At 35.9% G+C, this 20,750-nt stretch overlaps 2 protein-coding genes across 2 annotated transcripts; both read right to left on the bottom strand.

The window, feature by feature from the left end:
• Window positions 1-203: 203 nt before the first annotated feature.
• On the bottom strand, window positions 204-4,366 carry LOC103437379 (protein SMAX1-LIKE 8-like). The gene is made up of 3 exons (XM_008375848.4): window positions 3,142-4,366; window positions 2,577-2,820; window positions 204-2,231 (listed from the first exon to the last, which is right to left on the bottom strand). The coding sequence occupies exons 1-3, from the start codon at window positions 4,302-4,304 to the stop codon at window positions 393-395; spliced, it is 3,246 nt and encodes a 1,081-aa protein (XP_008374070.2). The 5' UTR covers window positions 4,305-4,366; the 3' UTR covers window positions 204-392.
• A 10,180-nt stretch (window positions 4,367-14,546) lies between these two features.
• LOC139190126 (uncharacterized) lies at window positions 14,547-15,011 on the bottom strand. The gene has a single exon (XM_070809913.1). It carries the CDS (start codon window positions 15,009-15,011, stop codon window positions 14,547-14,549), a length of 465 nt encoding a protein of 154 aa, XP_070666014.1.
• Between the last annotated feature and the right edge of the window lie 5,739 nt (window positions 15,012-20,750).

Here is a 20,750-nt window from a genome sequence, read left to right as displayed (position 1 = left end):
AATCTTGACGGAAAATTTATAAAACTAACTCGTATTTTGGCTATTCTTTTGATTTTTGAAAATTTAGAAATATAGCCACTCAAAACCCGCTTGAGACTTTTGAGACCCTCGAGAAATGCTTCTTGTTTGACAAAAAATATACAGTTTGGCAGTGTTCATCCTTTCTCTGGTTTTGGCAATTGGCACACATAGAAGACACAAAATTACAAACACAGTAGCTACATTTACATATGATGCTCGAACAAAAGCCCACCAAAACCATATGGAATTTACGAGGCTTACATAGACTGGCCATAAATAACTACAGCAAGAGGCTAAACAAGCTTACTACAAAGCTACATATGATACCTTCCTTATACATCTACTTACAAACACTACACTTTTCCTGGCAATCATATTAGTACAATGCTAGGGGCAAGATAAGTTTTTGGTGCTCGGTGTTCCAACCAAATCCCTCCGCAAGTTTTGAGTTTTACGGTAGTGATTCTGTGCGAGTTATGTCGCTTTTGAACTTCTGCAAATGCCCTGCTGAGTACTTGTTCCACCCAATCTTCCACCACCCTCGACCTGTCTGACAAATATACAGCTGCAAGTAGTTGTTCCACGACTTCTGAATCGATTTCTAGCAGGCACTCTGAGTCAACAAACTTGTGGAAGCTATTCTTGATTTCCTTTGATATTTTCTCAGCAAGTGCATCAAAATCAACGGGCTTGAATACCACTGTCTCGTGCACCTGATCAAGGAAGTCTTGCAACGAGGACTTGGAGTTTTCAGATAGGTAGTCGTTTTCAGAGCTCCCATCGTCTGTGTTTTCCACTGCATTCTCTTCAGCTGGAAGGTTGAGATCCAGATACCTAGTTGACGTCTTGTTGGCCCGTTTGGGCATCTCTGAGACTTCATGCTGCCCTAGAAGTTCATTGACACCGACCAGTTTCCTTTTATTTAGAAAATGTTGATTCGTGGATGCCCTCCAGTTTTGGCTTCTGCTGCTGTCTTCGGAGGCACATTCAATAGTAATCTGCACAGGCCGCTCTTTCGCTTGTAAGATTCTTTCCTCGGAATAGTTGGAGAGTCCCTTCGTGGAACTGAGAATACTGCATCCCTTCGAGAATGTCGAAGTTGTAACAAATATCGCATTATTGGTGCTGACTTGTCTTCCATGGGAATCGGAAAATTTACCGGTCAATAAAGCCAAGGACAAACTATTTTGAGTCACCACATCAGCCTTATCTACATTTTCTAAGAAGATAATGGACAATGGTTTCTTGCACAATTCTCCGGCAACATAATCAATAACCGTCTTACCTCTAAACCTCACATCATAACCATTCACAACCGGACAATCAAAGTTTGTGTCTGAATGGATCATTCCATCCTGAGAATTTAGATCCGCACAGATCAATTGTTCCTGGTTTCCGTATAATACCTCAGCAAGGGCAAGGGCAATTTTCTTTTTACCATACCTATCAGGTCCTGTGAAATTGAACCATACATCCCTTCTGTGACTTGCTCCACAGAATTTTGCACTTCTAGATCGGCAGTTAGCTATTCTTCTGCTAATTACACTTACAGCATCAGTTTGCCAGCCAACCCTTTCAAAGAGAGCTCTGAAAAGCATCTTGACATCACTTGGATCAAACTGCCCATGGTTGTCAGGACTCGAGGAGGATGATGATCGAGTAGAATAGAGATTCCCATTGACTAAATCAATATTAGAGGAAAAGCAACCCAAGATGTCCTGTTGAACTGCTGGATTCAGATCTGGAGGTTTTTTCGGCGTATTACTAGCAGGAGAAGAGCATATTCCTAACCCTAAATCTGTGGTGACGGAAGCAGCTGATGTGGCAGATGTTTGGCTACCATCAACCACAGTAGAGTTGGACAAGCAAGGTGACCTGAGGCCAGCGGACTCAAGATCTTCATCTTTTGAAGTTTTTTCCCACACTTCGGAAGAGAAACTGTCGTTCTTAGCCTTTGGAGGAAGGCTTGACTGTGTTTGCACGTCTGCAGGCATGCATGAATCTGCAATCTTGCACTCAATTTTCTGTGAAGATATATTGGTGGTGTTGTCGTGGTTGCACTTCTCCACAGGAGACTGAAATCCTACCATAGTTGGAAAGAAGTTTGCTTCGGGCAGGGGATGAGAGTAGTGAAGATGCTGGCATTTATCATCCCATTTCTTTTGCAATCCTGAAACTTTGGCACTCGATAACACACCATCATCTTTGGTCTGCACTGAAGAGACACAAACTAGTTTTCAAACGAATAACGTAAAAAACCTGTAGTTTGAAGTAATGATTTCATTGTTAACTAAAAAAAGAAAGCCCAATACACCAGACTGGAAAATATTAGACCAGATACAAATCTTAACGGGAATAATTCCTCTATGAGTTAACGGACACTACGGGGGAAAGGCTTAAAATTCATAAGGAATAAAACTTTACAGAATGCGTGATGCAAGTAGGAGTTCATTTATCAATACATCGCATCACATATTCCATTCCAGAGGTTTGGCACATTGCACAATTTAGACAATTAAAATCAGAATCAAATCTGTATTGATCGCGATACACACCTTCACATCCGATCCCTTGTTTGTGCAAAGCGGAGCCATCTGCAACCAAGAAGGCAAACTAGCTTGGGGCTGACCTGCCACTGAAGCGGTAATACCTCCCATTGGAACTGAACATGCTTCTTGCTCGGATATTTTATTGCGCTGGTGATTGCGGGGAAGACATTGGTAGGAGCAACTTATTGGGAGCTTTAGGTCAGAAGGTGCTGAAAAGAATCCACCAAATGGAACAAACGACTCCATCAAGCTGTAAGTACATCATGACCAGGAAACTGTGAGATTCAGCAGCAGGCATCATACAGTCAGGATTTAAACCGAAAATACGAGTTCTATACACTCTTGGCACGCAGGACACACTTTTTCCGAAGACTTTAAAATGTAGGGAAATATACATAGATCAAAACTTTTAGAAACCTTCAACAGAAATTACAACTTTTTCGCTACACGGGCACTAAATAAGCAAGGAAACACATTTTAGTGCCCCTCTCGTGCACCCAAGTTCGAATCTTCCCGCAAAAAAATTGAATAAAATGCATATAAAAGTAAAGATTAGGAGGCAATGACTCACCTGGACCTGGGATATGATTCAGCCATGGAAGCAGCTCTGAGAGAAGTGATGGGCAGAAGCTGCAAGTCCCAGTCTTTTTCCACAGATGGAAATCTCCCCACAAACTTCAAGTAACTTCCATAGCTAGCCGTTGCACCAATCAACCAAACTTTCCCGCGCTGAACCTCCAACAGCCTTGTGACCTCGGCAACCACGTGACTCACAGAGTCAGCCACCGCGTTCTCAGCCACAAACGCCTTCAAGTCCCCAATATTCACAACAATCCCAGGCCCCAAACTCTGCTCTGCGACCCGACCCACCTCCCCGAACCTCAAACTTACTGACCCTTTATCGTAATCCTCGGCTATGAACTTTGACACATCGTTTTCCGCTGAAACTACAGACAACCCAGATAGCTCCGCCGGCAAAACGCCGCCGTCTTTTTTCTCCAGAGCCTCCACGAAGCTCTTGAGTGCGTCATGAGCGTATACACCCACAAGCAGAGGATTCCGCCCTCTGTTTCTCCCGAGAACCTCTCCTATTCTCCTCGAGTTTTCGTCCCCGTCAGTTAAAACGGATCGGGTCGGGTGACCCGTGTCAGGGTACTCGGCTAAGTTGCAGAGAAAGAGAGGATGGTGGCCTCTGGAGCGCGGGTATCTGAGAATCTGAGGAAAAGGGCGCAAAATTGCGAGCTTTATTTCGGAGCTACGAAAACCCGCTTCGGCGAAGACCCGACTGACGACGGGGTCGTCGAGAATCGATAGAATCAGGTGCTGGAGCTCCACTTTAATGGCGGAGATCGAGGACTGCTGCGAGAGCTGGTGGTAGAGGTGGTAATTCTCGGGCTGCCTTCGCTGGTTGGCTTGTGACCGTTTGATGGCGGCCATGAGCGAGTTCGAAACGGGCGGGTCGTCGGCGAGTTGGGTCGAGGAGACCCGGTCGAGCGAGACGCTGAGGCAGAGCTCCAGAGCCTTGAATTGGAGTCGGGGCGGGTAGGCGGAGTTTCGGGCTCGCGCGCAGGCGTCTCGTAGCGCGGAGGACGGGAGGGAGAGCAGAGCGGATATGGCGTGCAGTGACGTCGTTTGGCCGTGTCCTCTACGGCGCGCGACTGCCACGGCCTCGTCCAAAGCGTTTGCTGCCTCCGCTGTCAGGCATTGCCTGGCCACAGTAACCGGCGTAGGCATCGCCGCAGAGTATATGTAAACTAGTCGAGTAGAGTGCCATGTGTAGCAAGAGTTTCTAATTATTTATGGGGGGAAGGGGAGGAAGAGCTATAGGATGTCAAGTGTTGTGGTATGGCCCACCATGACGATGGTGGGGCCCACGAGAGAAAGCATATTTGTTTGTTGTTAGTTGAATTGCGTTTATTTCTCTCGTCAGATAATTAGTGAGACTTAATGTTGTGTTATCATGATTGAGTTGAACACCGAGAGTCTTAAGTTGTCTTCTTAATCCCTTGCCCTAACATAATTTAAGGATGTTTGTATCACGGATCATTAACGGTTATGATTAATTTAAGTGCGCGTAAACAACAGAAGCTGACAAAACCTTTCCTGTGCATGATCAGTATAACGATCATCATGATTCATCAATTCTTCATCATCATCATGTTCGAAGGAGTGAAAGCACGAATGAATGAAAACTGTGGAAAGAAAGATGCTTGAGTCCACTTTGTTAAATTTGAGTGAGTGGGCCACAGACTGACAGTCAACGTCACTTTCTGCTGACGTGTCCAGCATGGTGGTGATGCTATAAGTTGACTCATTGAGTTGTTATACTATTATGTTAAAAGATATTTTCACAAAATAAGACTTTCTACGATTTTTCTACCATTTCAATTTTGTCACAATATTTTTTGTATTGACATGAAAATGTATTAAAAATATGAGGTAGCAGAGTATTTATGAACAGTCTCACTTTTAAAAATTCGCTTAACATTTTTTTTTTTCTTTTGAAGAGTGCTTAACATTTCAAATAACATCTATTCCGTCTCGTATAATTATATTCCCATGAATACGAGGAGTAATTGTTAATTAACTATTAGATATTTCTTCTCCAACTTGAGTCTTGACATTGCTTTAGATAAGCAGATGTTTAAATTAGAGATAATAAGTCGTATAATTGAATACGATAGTAATAATGGAAATATATATGCATGGCCTTTGAACCTTTCGGCAATTGGCATATATTTGGCGACCAAGGCACCGTAACTTTCAGAGAGAAGTTTTATTCAACATTTGTCGGACATAAAATCTGAACATATAAGTTGCCATACATTGAGTGTCACTACATCAAACAGTTATCAATTCACTTTTAACATATTAAGATTTCATTTCTGAAATTATGCTTATCGTTTGGTATGAAAATGATGCATAACACATGGTTAAAAGGATCGAAGAACAAGTAAAAAAAGTGTAAAATATGCAACAAAGTTTAAGAATTGTCAATTTGATCTTTGATCCTTGATTTCGACACATGACCTATCGTTGCAAAGAGAAACGTCACGAATAAGACTCAATGTCTTGCCTTGACGTATGGGAATTTTTTGCTATATTTCATTGTTACTATCCCAAAACATAATTTTAAGAAATTTTGGGTATTTTCCATACTCTGCTATTTCTTTAATTTGTTTTCTGTTTGTCCTCCTAGAAAGTCTACGGATATGATGCACTACATAAACAACACTTACGATGCTAGAGTTGTAATCTTTTCATATTATTCAATCACTAAACGTTGAGATTCACAAGATGGACTATACCTTAAGCGTATTTTGTTCCGTTTCGATGTTCATTGCATCAAATTGCAAGTCAAAAAAACCTCTTTTCTTTTGCAGAAAATACTTATCTGAGCATCTCCACCAATACCAGCTATTTTAACTTAGTTTAAACTATTTTAATATTAATTTTTTCTAAACAATCCAAACATTTTTTCTTTAAAGCTAGCTTAAAACTTGAATTTTCTGTAATTATTTTTATTAAAGTAATCAAAACCTCATTTAGCTAAACTATTACGGCTTGTTTGGTGGGTTGGATGGAATTAGGCTTAGGGATATGATTGGACTAGCAGAAAATTATAAGACATCACTTATAACACATGTAAACGGATAGGTTAGATAACCACTCTATTGTGGATTCATAGCTTATTGTGTCCATTTATATTCATCTCACATTTTAACATAACAAATAATGAATTGAACTCAAGTTCATTTTAATTTATCACAATCTATTTCATCCAGTCCATCAAACAAAACCTTACAGATGCTCAGGTGTCGCTGCCTATCTTTATCGTGGTGAGAGGGACGGCGAGAGAGGGTTGGTTGAATATGTAAAGGTACAAAAGTGATGGGGTGAGACCGTGAGAGTGAAACCCTAAAACCACGACCACACATGCATGCATCACCTCAAATCGTATATTTGAAAAGATTTTTTTCTTCCTTTGCTTTTGGTTCGGGAAGAGGAAAGAAATGGACCCCCTCACCCATCATCAAACGTTTTCTTCTACTTCTCTTCCTCCCTCTTCAAACTATTCATACACGCACGTTTTATGATCATGGTAATTGCACGCGAATTCTCAATTTAATAATATAATTTTATGTGTAAGTTTTTTTTTCACGTGATTTGTGTAGTAGATAAAAACGTTACTTGACGATAAATCTGTTTAATGTAAGTTGTTTTTAAAAGACTAGAGAATGTAATTAAGTGGGTGTTTGATTTGATGGGTTTTTGTTGGCACTTTCCTTTACATGATATGCTTTTGCCAACCTTTTCAGTTGCTTTTTCCCGTATACCAAACCAAATATAGTCTTTCCAATTGGACCTTTCCAAACCACCTTCCTCCCATTCCAAACAATTGACTCGACCAAAACCCTAAAAGCAGTTTTTGATTGAGCAATCTTCTACCGCAGTGTCGTATTCAATAATAATACAGTAAATCGGCTTTGAGTGCTTGATTATGGAAAATTCTTTTTATGCTATCTAGCATTAAATATTATTAATATTTGGATGATTTAGACTGGTTTATATTATTATTTTTATTGTGGTCTTGTTAATCTTGACGCTCCAATGTTCGTACCATTTAATGTTATATGTAGCACCAAAGTAAAACCCCTTGATTATAATACAGAGTTTGAATCTACTTCAGACAGATTCGAACTCGAAACGTCTTACAAAAGAACTTAGAGGCATTAGTAGAGACTAATAGATAGTTGTCAAAGTTTGAATCTTACATCTCCGTGAAACCAATAACAAAATATTAAAAATGGTCGCTTTGGATGTGGTCCCTATTTATCAACGTTATTTGATTGAAACCTTGTTGGTTTTTAGTTTTTTATTGAAGTTCCTGAATTAATACAATAATGCATTTCTATGTAGGTTAACATAATTCTAAAATTAAAATTTGATATTTGTAGTTACTTATATTAATGAGATTTTAAATAAAATCCATGATTTTTGGGGATTGAAAAAAAATATATACTTATATAAAAAAGTATAATTTATCTTAATGACATGATTTTTCATTAAAATAAATTATATTTAAAATAAAACTCATAAAATTGTCATTACTTATATTAATGACATTTTAGATACAAAAACTTGGTAATTTTTATACGGTACATTTTACATACAAAAGTTGGTACATTTTATACAAAAAATGTAGTACATTTTATATAAAAAATAATGGGTACATTTCATATAAAAAAAAAACAAGGGGTACATTTTAGATTGAAAAAAAAGGTCTTACATTAAAAAATGGGTACATTTTACATATAACAAAGTGGCACATTTTTAAAAGACAAATGGGTACATTATTAAAAAATTATTGATACAAATAAAAGGTTAAAATAATTGAGTACAAATAAAAGTTTGAAAAATATGGACACAAAAATAAATAATACATGTGTACAAACTAAAACTGAAAAGAAAATTGGTACAATTTAAAAAAGGGTTGCAAATTAAAATGGGTATAAACTAAATAAAAATATATGATACAAAACGAATATATTTAGAAATAAAATTTAATTATCTTGACTTGTAAAATAGTTTAGTATTGAAATAATTAATGACGTTTATTAAAACCAAGAGACCTTGATAAAAAAATTGAAAAGGAATAAGGTTTTAATCAATGGAGTTGAAAAAAAAAGGAATGAGAACCTAATTTCTCCTATAAAAAAATAAGGTTTTATTCTTTTTTCTTCATGAGCCGAAATTATAAGTTGATTTGGTTTTCCCTAATTATTATTTTGGGTACGATGAATAATTGGAGAAAAGAGGGAGACAGAAAATATAAGTAAATAAATTTGTATGAGCTATTAGTCGTTCGTAATACCTTTGCAATTGAAAAAGTTAAAAAAGAATCAAGAGATAATTAAGTAAGAGTGTGCAAATGATAAAAATAAATGGTGGACGAATATCATTTTCCGTAAACTTACCAGAAAGTTATTAAATTGTATGTCTTCTAAGAATATTGTGACTGTGGTGTCATTTTCGACCACAAAAGTGAAAGAAAGTTGGTGTCATTTTCGCATATAATGTTGCTCTCTCAACGGCCAAGAGTCGACATACATTCCGAGTCCCACCCAAGTTGCAGCCAAAATCCTAAAGTTCATTTCTATTTATTTCTTTCTTTGTATTTCTGGAATGATGGAGATATGGAAAAGGAAGAATCTGGTCTTGGAAGATCTCCTGCGTTTAGAATCTCCCTCCACCTTTATCTTCTTTGTAAAAAGCTGAAGCACTGCATATTTCAACTTCATGCCTTCACCTTTTTCACCAGCACCTACGCGTACGTAGAAGTCTTTTGGGAATCATTTCTGCAGCGAAAAACATCCGAATAATTTCTTTCTTCACGCGCTTTGTACACCATATCGCATCATCGCATTATTGTTGAGAATACCAATTCGACATGCATGTTAGGTGATATTACTAGTGTCTGTTACTACTATCAGTAACAAAATTTGTAAAATGCATCCTGCATAGACCTTACAATTATTTGTATTAATTGTACTTATCTTATTGTATTCGTGATCCTTCATCCTTGCCTCTATGGACATGGTGCGATATCCACCTAAATTATATTATTTTCTTCATATTCAAAATATGTTCGCCAATTCTTTTTTTCTTGAAATAATTTTTTAAGAAAATACTAGCTAGGTTAATTGTGAGCGAGCACGTGATTGATTTATGACAACTATTCGTGTACGTACCCCATATGTTTACAGTGGTGAGAAACCGATTAACGCGTATGTGGATAACTGATCTTGAGGGTCCTCATGTATTCAAGTAAAATGATAATCATCCTGACCATATCCTAACGTCCTATATCATGAGGTGAGTCCCAAACTCCCAATACTAAGTCAAACAAGTAACAGTGTGTTTCTTAGATTGAATGATGGCCTTGTTGTATAAATTGACACTCAGACCTCATTCAGTGGTAGATGTTGCTTGTGTGTTTCGGTGGAGTATTAGTAACTCAAGCCTTGTTGTATAATTGAAAGAAGTTCCCATAGATGGAAACCCCAGTAGTACCATGCATGATGATGCCCCCGGGGACCCGCATTTGAAATTTTGTACAAGAGGACCAACAACGCAATGAGAAATTTTTATGTGAATCGGACACACTTTGTTTATCTCATTTGTTTTAATATATGTGAATGTTATAGTTGATATCAATGAAAGATTTTAGATTCGATGCTCGTTAAATGTGAAGTTGAATCATATTATTGTTAGCCTATTGTGAAGTTTAGTCAATTCCTTCACCCTCTTAATATAGATACTATAGTAAATTTAAAAAAAATAAAAATAATAACATTACGTAGCACGATGTTCTAGGTCCAACAAAAAATCTCTGCAATGCAACAACCAATATTTAGTTTCTAGTTTTTTTATTAGTTGGTGACTTTGCTACAACAATCCACTTTCACAGGAGCCGGAAGACTCACAGAGACATTTCAACCTTTTTTCTGACCACTATCGTGTGATTCGCGAAAGTCACAAGAATTGAACTCATGACGTGCTGTGTAAAATACAAACCTGAAATTCATACTCAACCATTAAACCACTCCGTGGTGATTATTATATTCAGTTTCTAGTTTGAAATTAGCTTTGGGTGGTGATGTGTTGTCGCTATATTGTAACATTTGACATGTTTTATTCAACTTTACTCTCACTTTCGCAGTTGAATAAAACTTATTGGCCTCATTGCATATCATACGATCATATCCGAATAAGCTTTTTTCATGTATAAAAAATGAGAGATGGGATTTGACTGCATTTCTTATGGGCCATAATCTCCATTTGCGTTTCATCTCAATTACTCACACTTTCTACTCAAATTTTTAATAATATTCGTTGGTGGGTTTTCTCCATCAAGTTATGATTAGACTGGGGCCGTTGTGTCATTAGTCATTTCTCTCGAATTGTTTGAGGATTAGAAAAGACAAAACGTCATTAACTAATACATAAAAAGTAGATAAGTAAAGCATTGATTTGTATATTGGATTATAACTGTGTGCTAAGATATGATTAATTAGCAAATGGAACGAACTTACCAGCTATCAGAGAGAACATATTCTTACACTATCCGCAATATTTTCTGGGTGGTTTTTATGTGTAGGAACCGAATCCAAGTTACTATTCTCTATATCTACTTCGCATACTCCATTTATACAAAATAAAATAAAAAAGTTTGGAATCTTGTACAGTACGTATGCATGGACCCTATTCCTTTATACCAAGAAACATAATTTATACTTTTGCGAGAACAAAATATATGATGAACACAACATATGCTTGGATTAATTTTGCAAGGGAAATGATAATCACACATTCTTTTTAGCCTCTCAAATACTCATGTTTAATCTTCGTTGCTTTCGTGTAGTTTATTCAATTCAATGATGAAAAAGAGCAGGAAAATTTTGAAAAGTTGAAAATAGGTCGGTCCATAAAAGGGCAAAGAAATAGATTATAGATGAACGAGTTGAATTTGTTTTGTGAAAATTGTTGGAAAGTAATAATATTTAGGATTATTTTATTGTTTGGGTTTTAGGCTTAATTTGTTAGAATTAGGTTTGCATTTCCTTACTTATTAGGAATTAGGATTAGTTTATAATAAATAGAGTGTTTTGTTATTGAGTAGATAACGAGTGAGTTAAGGTGTACCTCTTAGTTTATAGTCGTTTCGACATTCTTATTCATTAATATCATATTAACAATATTAGTAGTTTATAGTTTATATTTTGAGATGAAGCAAGCCACGAATATATTCAACATCCCTTTCCCTTAACAATTTGAGCAACTCCATGGGACCATGATTGAACATGCTTGTCGCATAAAGCTGGTTCGACATGATTTAACTTTCATTCTTTTCATTTTTTCCATCTTTTTCACTTGGCTATAATCAGATGGTTTTTGGTAGTTAGGGTTTCTTAATTAAAAAAACTTACTGAAACACAGATGACATGACACAAATTTGAGCATAAAAAATAAGTTGGAGAATACACCAAAGAGCAAGAGTTGACACCAACACTAATAATTTTGAAAAGCCCCGGACATTGCCACCCCACTTTCCAGAAATAAGTGACCTCAGAAATCTAATCGATCGAATAGTCCAAGTAATTTGCGAAAGCCAGTGATAGGAGAACCGAACCCACTCGTATTTTCTTTCCCATATTTGGTACAAACGTTCCACAGTGGCTTATGCCCACACGCACCATCAACTTTATCATGCTACTGAGTGGTATGATTATGGGTCAGATGCTGCTGATGTAAAAAGCACTTATGTTTACAAGCGTTTTTATTTGATAATATCAGAACAGTTATAAGACTTAAAAATCGTATCCTTTTAAAAATAATATGGTCGTTAATTGTGACTTGGAAGATTGGCGACCAACCACCGTTCCAAATGGGCTAATAGTTTCATCATTCCAAACAAATAAAAGAAGAGCAATAAAGTAAACTGATGATCTAATAGTTTCATTCCGAACAAATAAAAGAAGAGCAATCAAGTAAACTAACAACTTCTGATATAAACTAAGAACTTCTTCTTATAAACTAATCACAATTGGATACGTATGTTTTTCGAAATCAATCTGAACGCAAACAAATAAAAGAAGAGCAAGTAAACTAACAACTTCTGATATAAACTAAGAATTTCTTCTTATAAACTAATTACAATTAGATACGTATGTCTTTCAAAATCAATCTGAATGAGAGAGATAGAAAACAACTTTAATAATGTGATTTTCTGTACGTGTGTGTGGGGGATGAGGATTGCTTTTGCTTAGTAGGAGATGCGTATGACCATGTCCAAGCATAGGAAGTGATCCTTCAACTGTGGAAAAAGTTTTTCTTTCCACGTAAAGAATAAATTATGGAGATGTTGAAATTTTGCAAAGATGCAAAACTCAAGAGAGGGAGGAAGAGACATTGGGTTAGGGTGGGTGGGGACATCAAATTCATGGGTGCATGACTGACTGGCTGCCTGGCTGAGTGGGTGAGAGTGGCCTAGTTGATGATGCTTCAACTTTTTTACCCAAAATAGGAATTTATGATTAGTGTGCTAGTGGAGAACCTAGTTCTTTCCCTCCATTGTTTCAATGATTTGACAAATTTTCACTTTCCATCCTTATATACTACCCTAAGCTCTGTTTTTTGCTTCTTTTTTTTTCAAAAATTATAAAAATAAAAAATAAAAAAAAACATTCGTTGGCTTTGTCAAGTTAGTCCATCCTTATGGGGGTCGGAAGACATAGGTCATCTCTAACTGAAGGGTCCAGAGAGCCAGAGGGTTGAAAATAACCCTAAAACCATCTCCAACCGAGGGCTAGGCCAGAGGGCTCTGGAATCTGGGAGGGCCCCACGGAATTTCAAAGGGCCAAAAGGCCAAAGGGCTGGCTGGCTGGCTATTTTTTTTTTTTATGGTTTTCCCATTGCTGTCGGTTATAACCGACAGCATTAAAGAATGATTTTTTAATACTGTCGGTTATAATCGACAGCAATAGTTATTCAAAGGCAAATTTTTTTTTTTAATTACTATTAGTGTCGGTTATAACCGACACTAATAATTTGAAATTTTTTCAATATAACGGCTAGTAGCTGTTGTATTAACTTTTTTTTGTTTTTTTATATGAATTTAAACTTCTTTTTCCCCCTTTTTTTTGTCCTTTTCATATGAATCAAATTTGATTTCATATTTTTTTTTCAATTCTATTTTACAAAATTGTTTCAATTATTTTTTTAAATTCTATTTTTTTTTTCCTATAACTTCTATTTTACAAAATTTGTTTCATATTTTTTTAAATTCCATTTTTTTCCTATAACTTCTATTTCACAAAATTTGTTTCAATTTTTTTTTAAATTCTATTTTTTCTCCTATAACTTCTATTTTACAAAATTTGTTTCATATTTTTTTTTTCATATAACTTCTATTTTACAAAATTTGTTTCATATATTTTTTTCATATAACTTCTATTTTACAAAATTTTTTCATTTTTTTTAAATTCCATTTTTTTCCTATAACTTCTATTTCACAAAATTTGTTTCATATTTTTTTTTCAATTCTATTTTTTTCCTATAACTTCCTAGGCCATTTATACAACATTAAATTAAATTAAACAATATGAAACAACATTAAATAACATTAACCAACATACAAATTATACAACATAAAAAAACATTTAACAACATGAAACTTAAACAACATTTTTAAAAACATTTAACAACATAAAACTTAAAAGCCTACTCCATGCTTCTTTTGGCCCAAAGATGTGCAACAAGATCTTGTTGTAGGTACTTATTTGTGGCACGAGAACGTATCATTCTATAGCGCCTCATGTACTCATTTATAGAGATACTATCAGTTCTTGGATTGAAAGGCAAATTAGGCCCATCATATATTTTTGCTAGAGCCCTTCTTGACTTATTTGGATCTTCTTGGTCGTCATCCGACTCTCCATCAATATACCCATCTCGCTCATCCTCCACTATCATATTGTGTAATATGATGCAAGACATCATGATGGAGTTCAAATTTTCTCGACTCTACCCTCTTACCGGTTCGCTTATGATCTTCCACCGTGCTTGTAGAATACCGAAAGCTCTTTCAACATCTTTCCGGTATGCCTCTTGGTGTAAGGTAAACAACTTTTCTGCGTCATTCTTAGGGTTTGAAATTGCTTGGACAAGTGTCACCCACTTTGGGTAGATGTCATCTGCCAAGTAATACCCCATATTGTATTCACAGCCGTTGATGTAGTAGTCAAGTTGAGGTGCTTTACCTTCCGTCAAGTTATTGAAGAGGGGTGAACGCCCAAGAATTGTAATGTCATTTTGGGATCCAGGGACTCCAAAGAAAGCATGCCAGATCCATGTGTCATATGAGGCAACTGCCTCTAACACAACAGCTGGCTTTCTCGACCTTCCGCTAAAGCCTCATTGCCATCCAGTGGGACAGTTCTTCCAATCCCAATGCATGCAGTCTAATGACCCTATCATGCCTGGAAACCCACGGTTTTCAGCTTTGCGAAGGAGCCGATTCAGATCTTCTTGATTTTGCTCTCGGAGGTACTCGTATTTGTAAACCTGAACAATTGTGTTACAAAATTCTTCAAGAGTATTAAGGCATGTAGACTCAGACATACCATGGGTTTCATCCATCGAATCAACTGAGGAGCCATAGGCCATCATTCGGAGTGCAACAGTAATCTTCTGATGAGGTGAGAAACCAGGGCAGCCTGCTCTGTCCCGCTTCTGTCGAAAGTATGGATTGACCTGCTGGACATCACAAAGTAAACGCTCGAAGACATAACGCCTAATCTGAAAGCGACGTCTGAAATCCTCTTCTGTGTACACCGAGTTGGGGCTGAAATAGTTGTTCATCAGATTGGCATGCGCCATCGCTCTGTTTCGTGGTTTGTAAGAGCGACCAGCAACAGAGCCACCCCATTGAGGTTGTTCCTCAGTTGGCTGACACACCATGGCCGCAGCCATGTTTTGTTTATTGCGCCTTACTTGAACTTTTTCATCAGACTCCTCATCTTCTCGTCTCATTTGCGCCCATTTTGCTTCCAATTTGGAATTGGATGAGGACCCCCAATTGGAATTGGATGAGGATCCAAAGTTGGAATTCATTACAAACTTGAATTGAAAGAGATTGAATTGCAAGAGATTGAATTGAAATAGATTGAATTCAAAGTTGTGTGAATTATAGCCTAATATCCACCCTATTTATAGCAAAAAAAAATTCAAATCCAACGGCTAGCTGACGTCATGTTGACGTCACTTAGCCGTTGGATTTGAATTTAAATTATAGTTTTTAAATAATAAATTATGTTTGGCCCTCGGTTGGTGACGGTTTTTTGTGACAGGGCTAAAACGAGCCCTCTGGCCTTTTGGCCCTCGGTTGGAGACGGAGGCAAATATGGCCATGTACTGTTCATTAAAATATTAATATCTTGGGGAATCTTGGAGGGCCAGAGGGCTAAAACGAGCCCTCTGGCCAGCCCTCGGTTAGAGATGACCTTACAATGATATTTCAGATTCTCCCTGGTCACCATAAAATTCGTCCCCGACCACTAGACAACTTCGTTGTGGTTCAGTTGTTTTGCATTTTTATTTGTTCTCTTTCTATTTAAAAAATAAATAAATATATGGGGGAGAGAAAAGTTGGATGGAAATGTGACAGAAAGATGGAGCGAAAGAGAGAGAAAATGGGAGTGCAGAGATATTTATATTTTTAGTTTTTATTTTTTTAAATTAAAGAGATACTATGTTGACATGTGAGTGTAAGAAAAAAAAACAACATTGGGTTTGTGCAAAATTACATTATTTTTTGTGATATAAGATCAAATAATCTTTTTACCCTTTTTAGTTAACAATTTTTTATTTATTAATAAGTAGTTTAGATATTTGGAAATGTCCTATGTTTCTTGCACAATGTGCAAAGTGTGGGAATTTTTCTTTCAATTTTTAATTTTTTTGGTGCAATGGGCCAAAGCCCAAAAATAACACAGAACTAACAGAGCATATTTATCCCAGCTAAGTGGAGATATGTATGTCCAACACCTTTTGGGCTTTGTTTTTTAAACACATTTTTTTTAACAACGAAATTAGTTGTGAACTCGTCATTACACTTAAATATGAGATGTTTTATTTATAAGCGGAGAAGATTACCAATAATTCCTCTTCATTTATAAGTGAGAGATCTTATGTTCGATTCTAATCAAAGACGAATTTGAACCACATTATTACTAGCACATTGTGAGGCTTAGCCTACCCTCTCTTTCTTAATGTAGATTATATGGTTTGTTCAAAAAAAAAAAAAAAAAAAAAAAAACTAATGGCTTGTATGAGACGACTTAGATGGTCCTTATATATTATAAGTGACCTAGATAATCGAGTACCATTTTTCTGTTCTACAGAGCGGGCTAATCTAAAATAGTCAATGCAAGATAATATTTCTAGTAGTGCTAATAACAATTTTTTTTTCTTTCTTGTTGATTATTTGTATATTCATGAGATGTGAATTCACGACCTTCTTCGTAGAACAGAGTGCCACCAAATTAAATGATCTTTTTATTTATTTTGACACCAAAAAAATGTGGGTGTGGGTTGAGATAAATCACATAATGAACAAGTAATAATTTGTATTGAACTCGTCATTTATAAGACTCAAATCTAAACAAATAAAGGAAAAAACTCTAAATCAAATTAATGAAAAGGTAAATATGAAATGCAGCCCAAGAAGATACAATCCATTGCCACTGAGCCCAACTAAACCCTAGTTGATAAAGTACAATGAGCCGAAGGAGAAATGCTTTAGTGTTCCGGACATGGTGTAAATGAGAGCTCTTAGATTTAATTCTCGTTAAATGTGAATTTGAACTACATTATTGCTAGTCTATTGTGAAGCTAAGCCAACCACTTCCCTTTAGTGTAGATAATATCGATTGTTAAAAAAAACTACTTGAATCAAATATTTAGTATATAAGACCGTCTTGACATACTGAAAAATCTCTCCAGCGGAGGCCCACGGTGACCCACATCTGCAGATTCGTATGGTGCTTCTGCGCTGCTGGCAAGTCTTCCGCATTGCAGCAGCAGCAGCGGCAGAGGGTGGTGATTCAGAAGAAACTGAGGTATGCGTTACACGCACTTCCAGATCAGATTTCAGTGGCATAAAAGACCTTTTGTATTCATGCGTTTAATGCATGGGAATGTTGTTTGTTGGCTTCTGTGTTCGAAACTTGAAACACAGGCCACATAAACAGTACACTATGTGGCATCGAATCTTATTTTTATCAAATAAAACCCTAATCTTATTCTTTTTAATTTGATATTATTTTGCTTATGTTTTTAAGAAAAATGGTAAGATGAGTCTTGGATGCACTAATTTTAATTGTTTATGCGTACAAGACTAATAAAACATGAATCTTCAAGTTTAGTATTTCAACTTACATGTATATGTGCAACTGATCGTAGCGTCATTGTTAAAGAAAATTGAGGTTCCATCATAAAATCAATTAACACTATGAGGAATATCTCAACTTACTTATGAACTCATGTAAAGTCCCTCCTCTCATCAATGTAGGATTCACTCTCAACAGGCCCCTCACGTGTGGCGAATTTTCAAGTGTAGCACGTGGGCAACACAATAGGGTTAAGTGGAGCGCATGTGGCCGTTTGGCTTCACAATGGAACAACATGCTCTGACACCATGAAGAAAGTTGAGGTTCTACCATAAAACCACTTGGTAATATGGGGAGCAGCCCAACTCCTTATAAACTCAAGCAAAGTTCATCATCTCATCAACGTAGAATTCCTACTCTACAATTCTATATTTAAAACAACCATAATTCTTGACAAAAAAAAAAAAAAAACAACCATAATTCTGCTTACTCCATCTGCTAATGCCTAATGGTCCTTTTTCCAAACAAAATATTGCATTGCTACGGCCATGTGTTTTATCTAAACAGCGGATGATCATGAATATTATAACAAAAATGAAAACCAGACTCTCGTTTTTTCTGTGCATAAATATCAATTAACATGTTCTTGTTTTATGTCAGATATTAATAATTAATATATATATACACACACACACTTGTAAGGGAAGGATCTAACAAAACAAACCCGATTAATTTTAGGGAGTTTTAACGAAACACTCATGGTACTGTTTATTTTTAACGAAAAACCACATTTTTACCTTTTCTTGATACTATTCACTACATCTTTATTTGTTATTTTTCATTAAAACTAAAAAAAATTTAGACTTTTCGTTATTTTATTTCAATTTTAATGCCAATTGCACCTTCTTGCTCTTCAAGTTAAGCATAGAAAACTAAATGTGAAGAGTCAAATCATTTTGTTGGATAATTGGAAGAATAATTTTGTTGGATGAAGTTGCCCATGCTGGTATTAAAAAATAGGTAGCTACATATTTTGTCAAATAAAGATTTAAGAATAGTACCATCCGAGTTTTAGTTTGAATTAAGATAGGCTTATTAACTGATTTACTACCTTAAACTAACATTTAGTCTCACTTTACCCTTTGAAACTGATTTTGTCTCACTTTGCCCTATGAAATTGTCATTTTCGTCTCATTTAGTCTCAGTTCACCATATTTTCGTTGATTCGGTCAAATAAACGCTAAATTAAAGTGTAGTATGACAATTTTATAGAACAAAACGAGATAAATCAATTACAAAAGGTAAAGTGAAACTAAATAACAGTTTCAAAGGACAAACCGCCTCAAGATAATTATCTAGAATGATTGGAATATATACCTAACGTGTGTTTAGTCATGCTTTTTGTCAAGGATTGTAGTGATCACTACGTCATTCAGTTTTAGAATTTAGTTGAATGATTTGATTTGGATTGGCAGTATTCAACTAATTCTCACTCAGTTTCTTATTATTCCACTTCCATCCATGAAAGTTCAACAAATGTCTGGAATGTGCATCGGAATCTAAAGATGCCTCTGACTTTGAAACTTAAAAATAATGGTGATCTATGGTTGGAACCTGGACCAAATATTGCGTATCTACCTATGTTGTATTTACAATTAAAAACAACTAACCAGGAAATTTAAAAAAAAAAAAGAAAAAAGAAAGAAGAAAAAAAGAATAAGTCTATCTTTCCTTCTTAGCAATGTGATATGTGATATTTGATTATAAACTACTTTAATTTTCGAGAACGGATTGAACGCAAGTGCGAGAGGACAAACATACTATTCTAATACAAAATGAAACATCGTTATACACAATGCAAGGATTCCACTGAGTATAAATCTTTATGGCTCACCAACACGTAATAACCTTTATCATAAAACATAAGGTAAGGTTCCATGCTATTGTGAGAATTGTGTTGTAAACAGTGACGGATCCAGGAAAAATATTTCGGGAGGTCACATATAAAAGTTCACAAACATTTCATAGACATATATAACCTTAAAAATTAAACTAGAGTTCCATCATTCATACTTATAGAACAAATAACAATACAAGTTACAATAGTCCCCGACACGTTTTCATATTTTAAAAACGTTGCATTATAGCTTCATTGTCAATGGAAGAAAAACATTGCTCTCAATATAAATCACCATGCTATCACTCAACTATTGATCTCCCATTCGGTTACGCAATGAAGTCTTCATAATATTCATAGCAGAAAAAAGCTCTCTCCACTAAAGCAGTAGCAACTAGTAGAACCAAAGCCAATGTAATTAGCAAATACACATGATTATATACTCTATTCCTCCCTGTGTCCACCATTTTTTTGCAAGGCAACCAATTCCTTTCAATTGAGAAAATTCACTACTCGAACGCATATCAAGAATATAATGCCCAAGTTGATCTTCAAGTGCCAAGAGTTGACAAGTAGTAAATTCATTTGGATAAAATTGCACAAAACATATTAACTTTTGTTCATAAAAAACTGAGAATGAATCATTCGGGCTCAAACTTGCCAAACAAAGAAACAACTTTGTATTTACCTCATCAAAACAAATATTTAATTCCACAAGTTGCTTATCAAACAAAGAGCTCCACATGATAATGATGGAAGTTTGTGATTCTTTGAGCTCCATGCCGTGATCTCCCTCGAGTAACATATCCATCATCCATGTGTTTATTTATTTTGGCTCTTGGTGTTTATTTATTTATATTAAACTTAGGTTCCAAAACTATGTTGTTTTGACAAAGTCATATTTATTTAAAAATAATAATAAGAACAACCACTCTTACAGTTGGAGGGCATGTATGAAGCCAACTCCAATCTTCAAAGGTTCACCACCCAAGTTATCTATGGACATTCACCGAAATTTGGGGGGTCAACACTCAAGTTATCTATGAAAATTCACCGATGATTGGGGGTCAGCTGACCCCCTGCCCCTCAATGCATCTGCCTCTGGTTGCAAAAAAAAAAAAAAACTCATATAAAACGGATTTCTTAGTCACTCTGCCGTTCCGAACTATTAGTACAATATGATGTGTAAGATTTGATCCACATAAGTTACATAACATTATACTAAGATTTCATCCACATAAGTTACATAACATTATACTGATGACTTGAAATTCTACATTAGCAATGACCCGTCCAACATAAAATGAAATGAACGAACAAAATTAAACAAAA

The sequence above is a fragment of the Malus domestica genome, chromosome 01, assembly GCF_042453785.1.
Source record: "Malus domestica chromosome 01, GDT2T_hap1".
NCBI lineage: Eukaryota > Viridiplantae > Streptophyta > Magnoliopsida > Rosales > Rosaceae > Malus > Malus domestica.
This window is presented reverse-complemented; position numbering and strand designations above follow the sequence as displayed.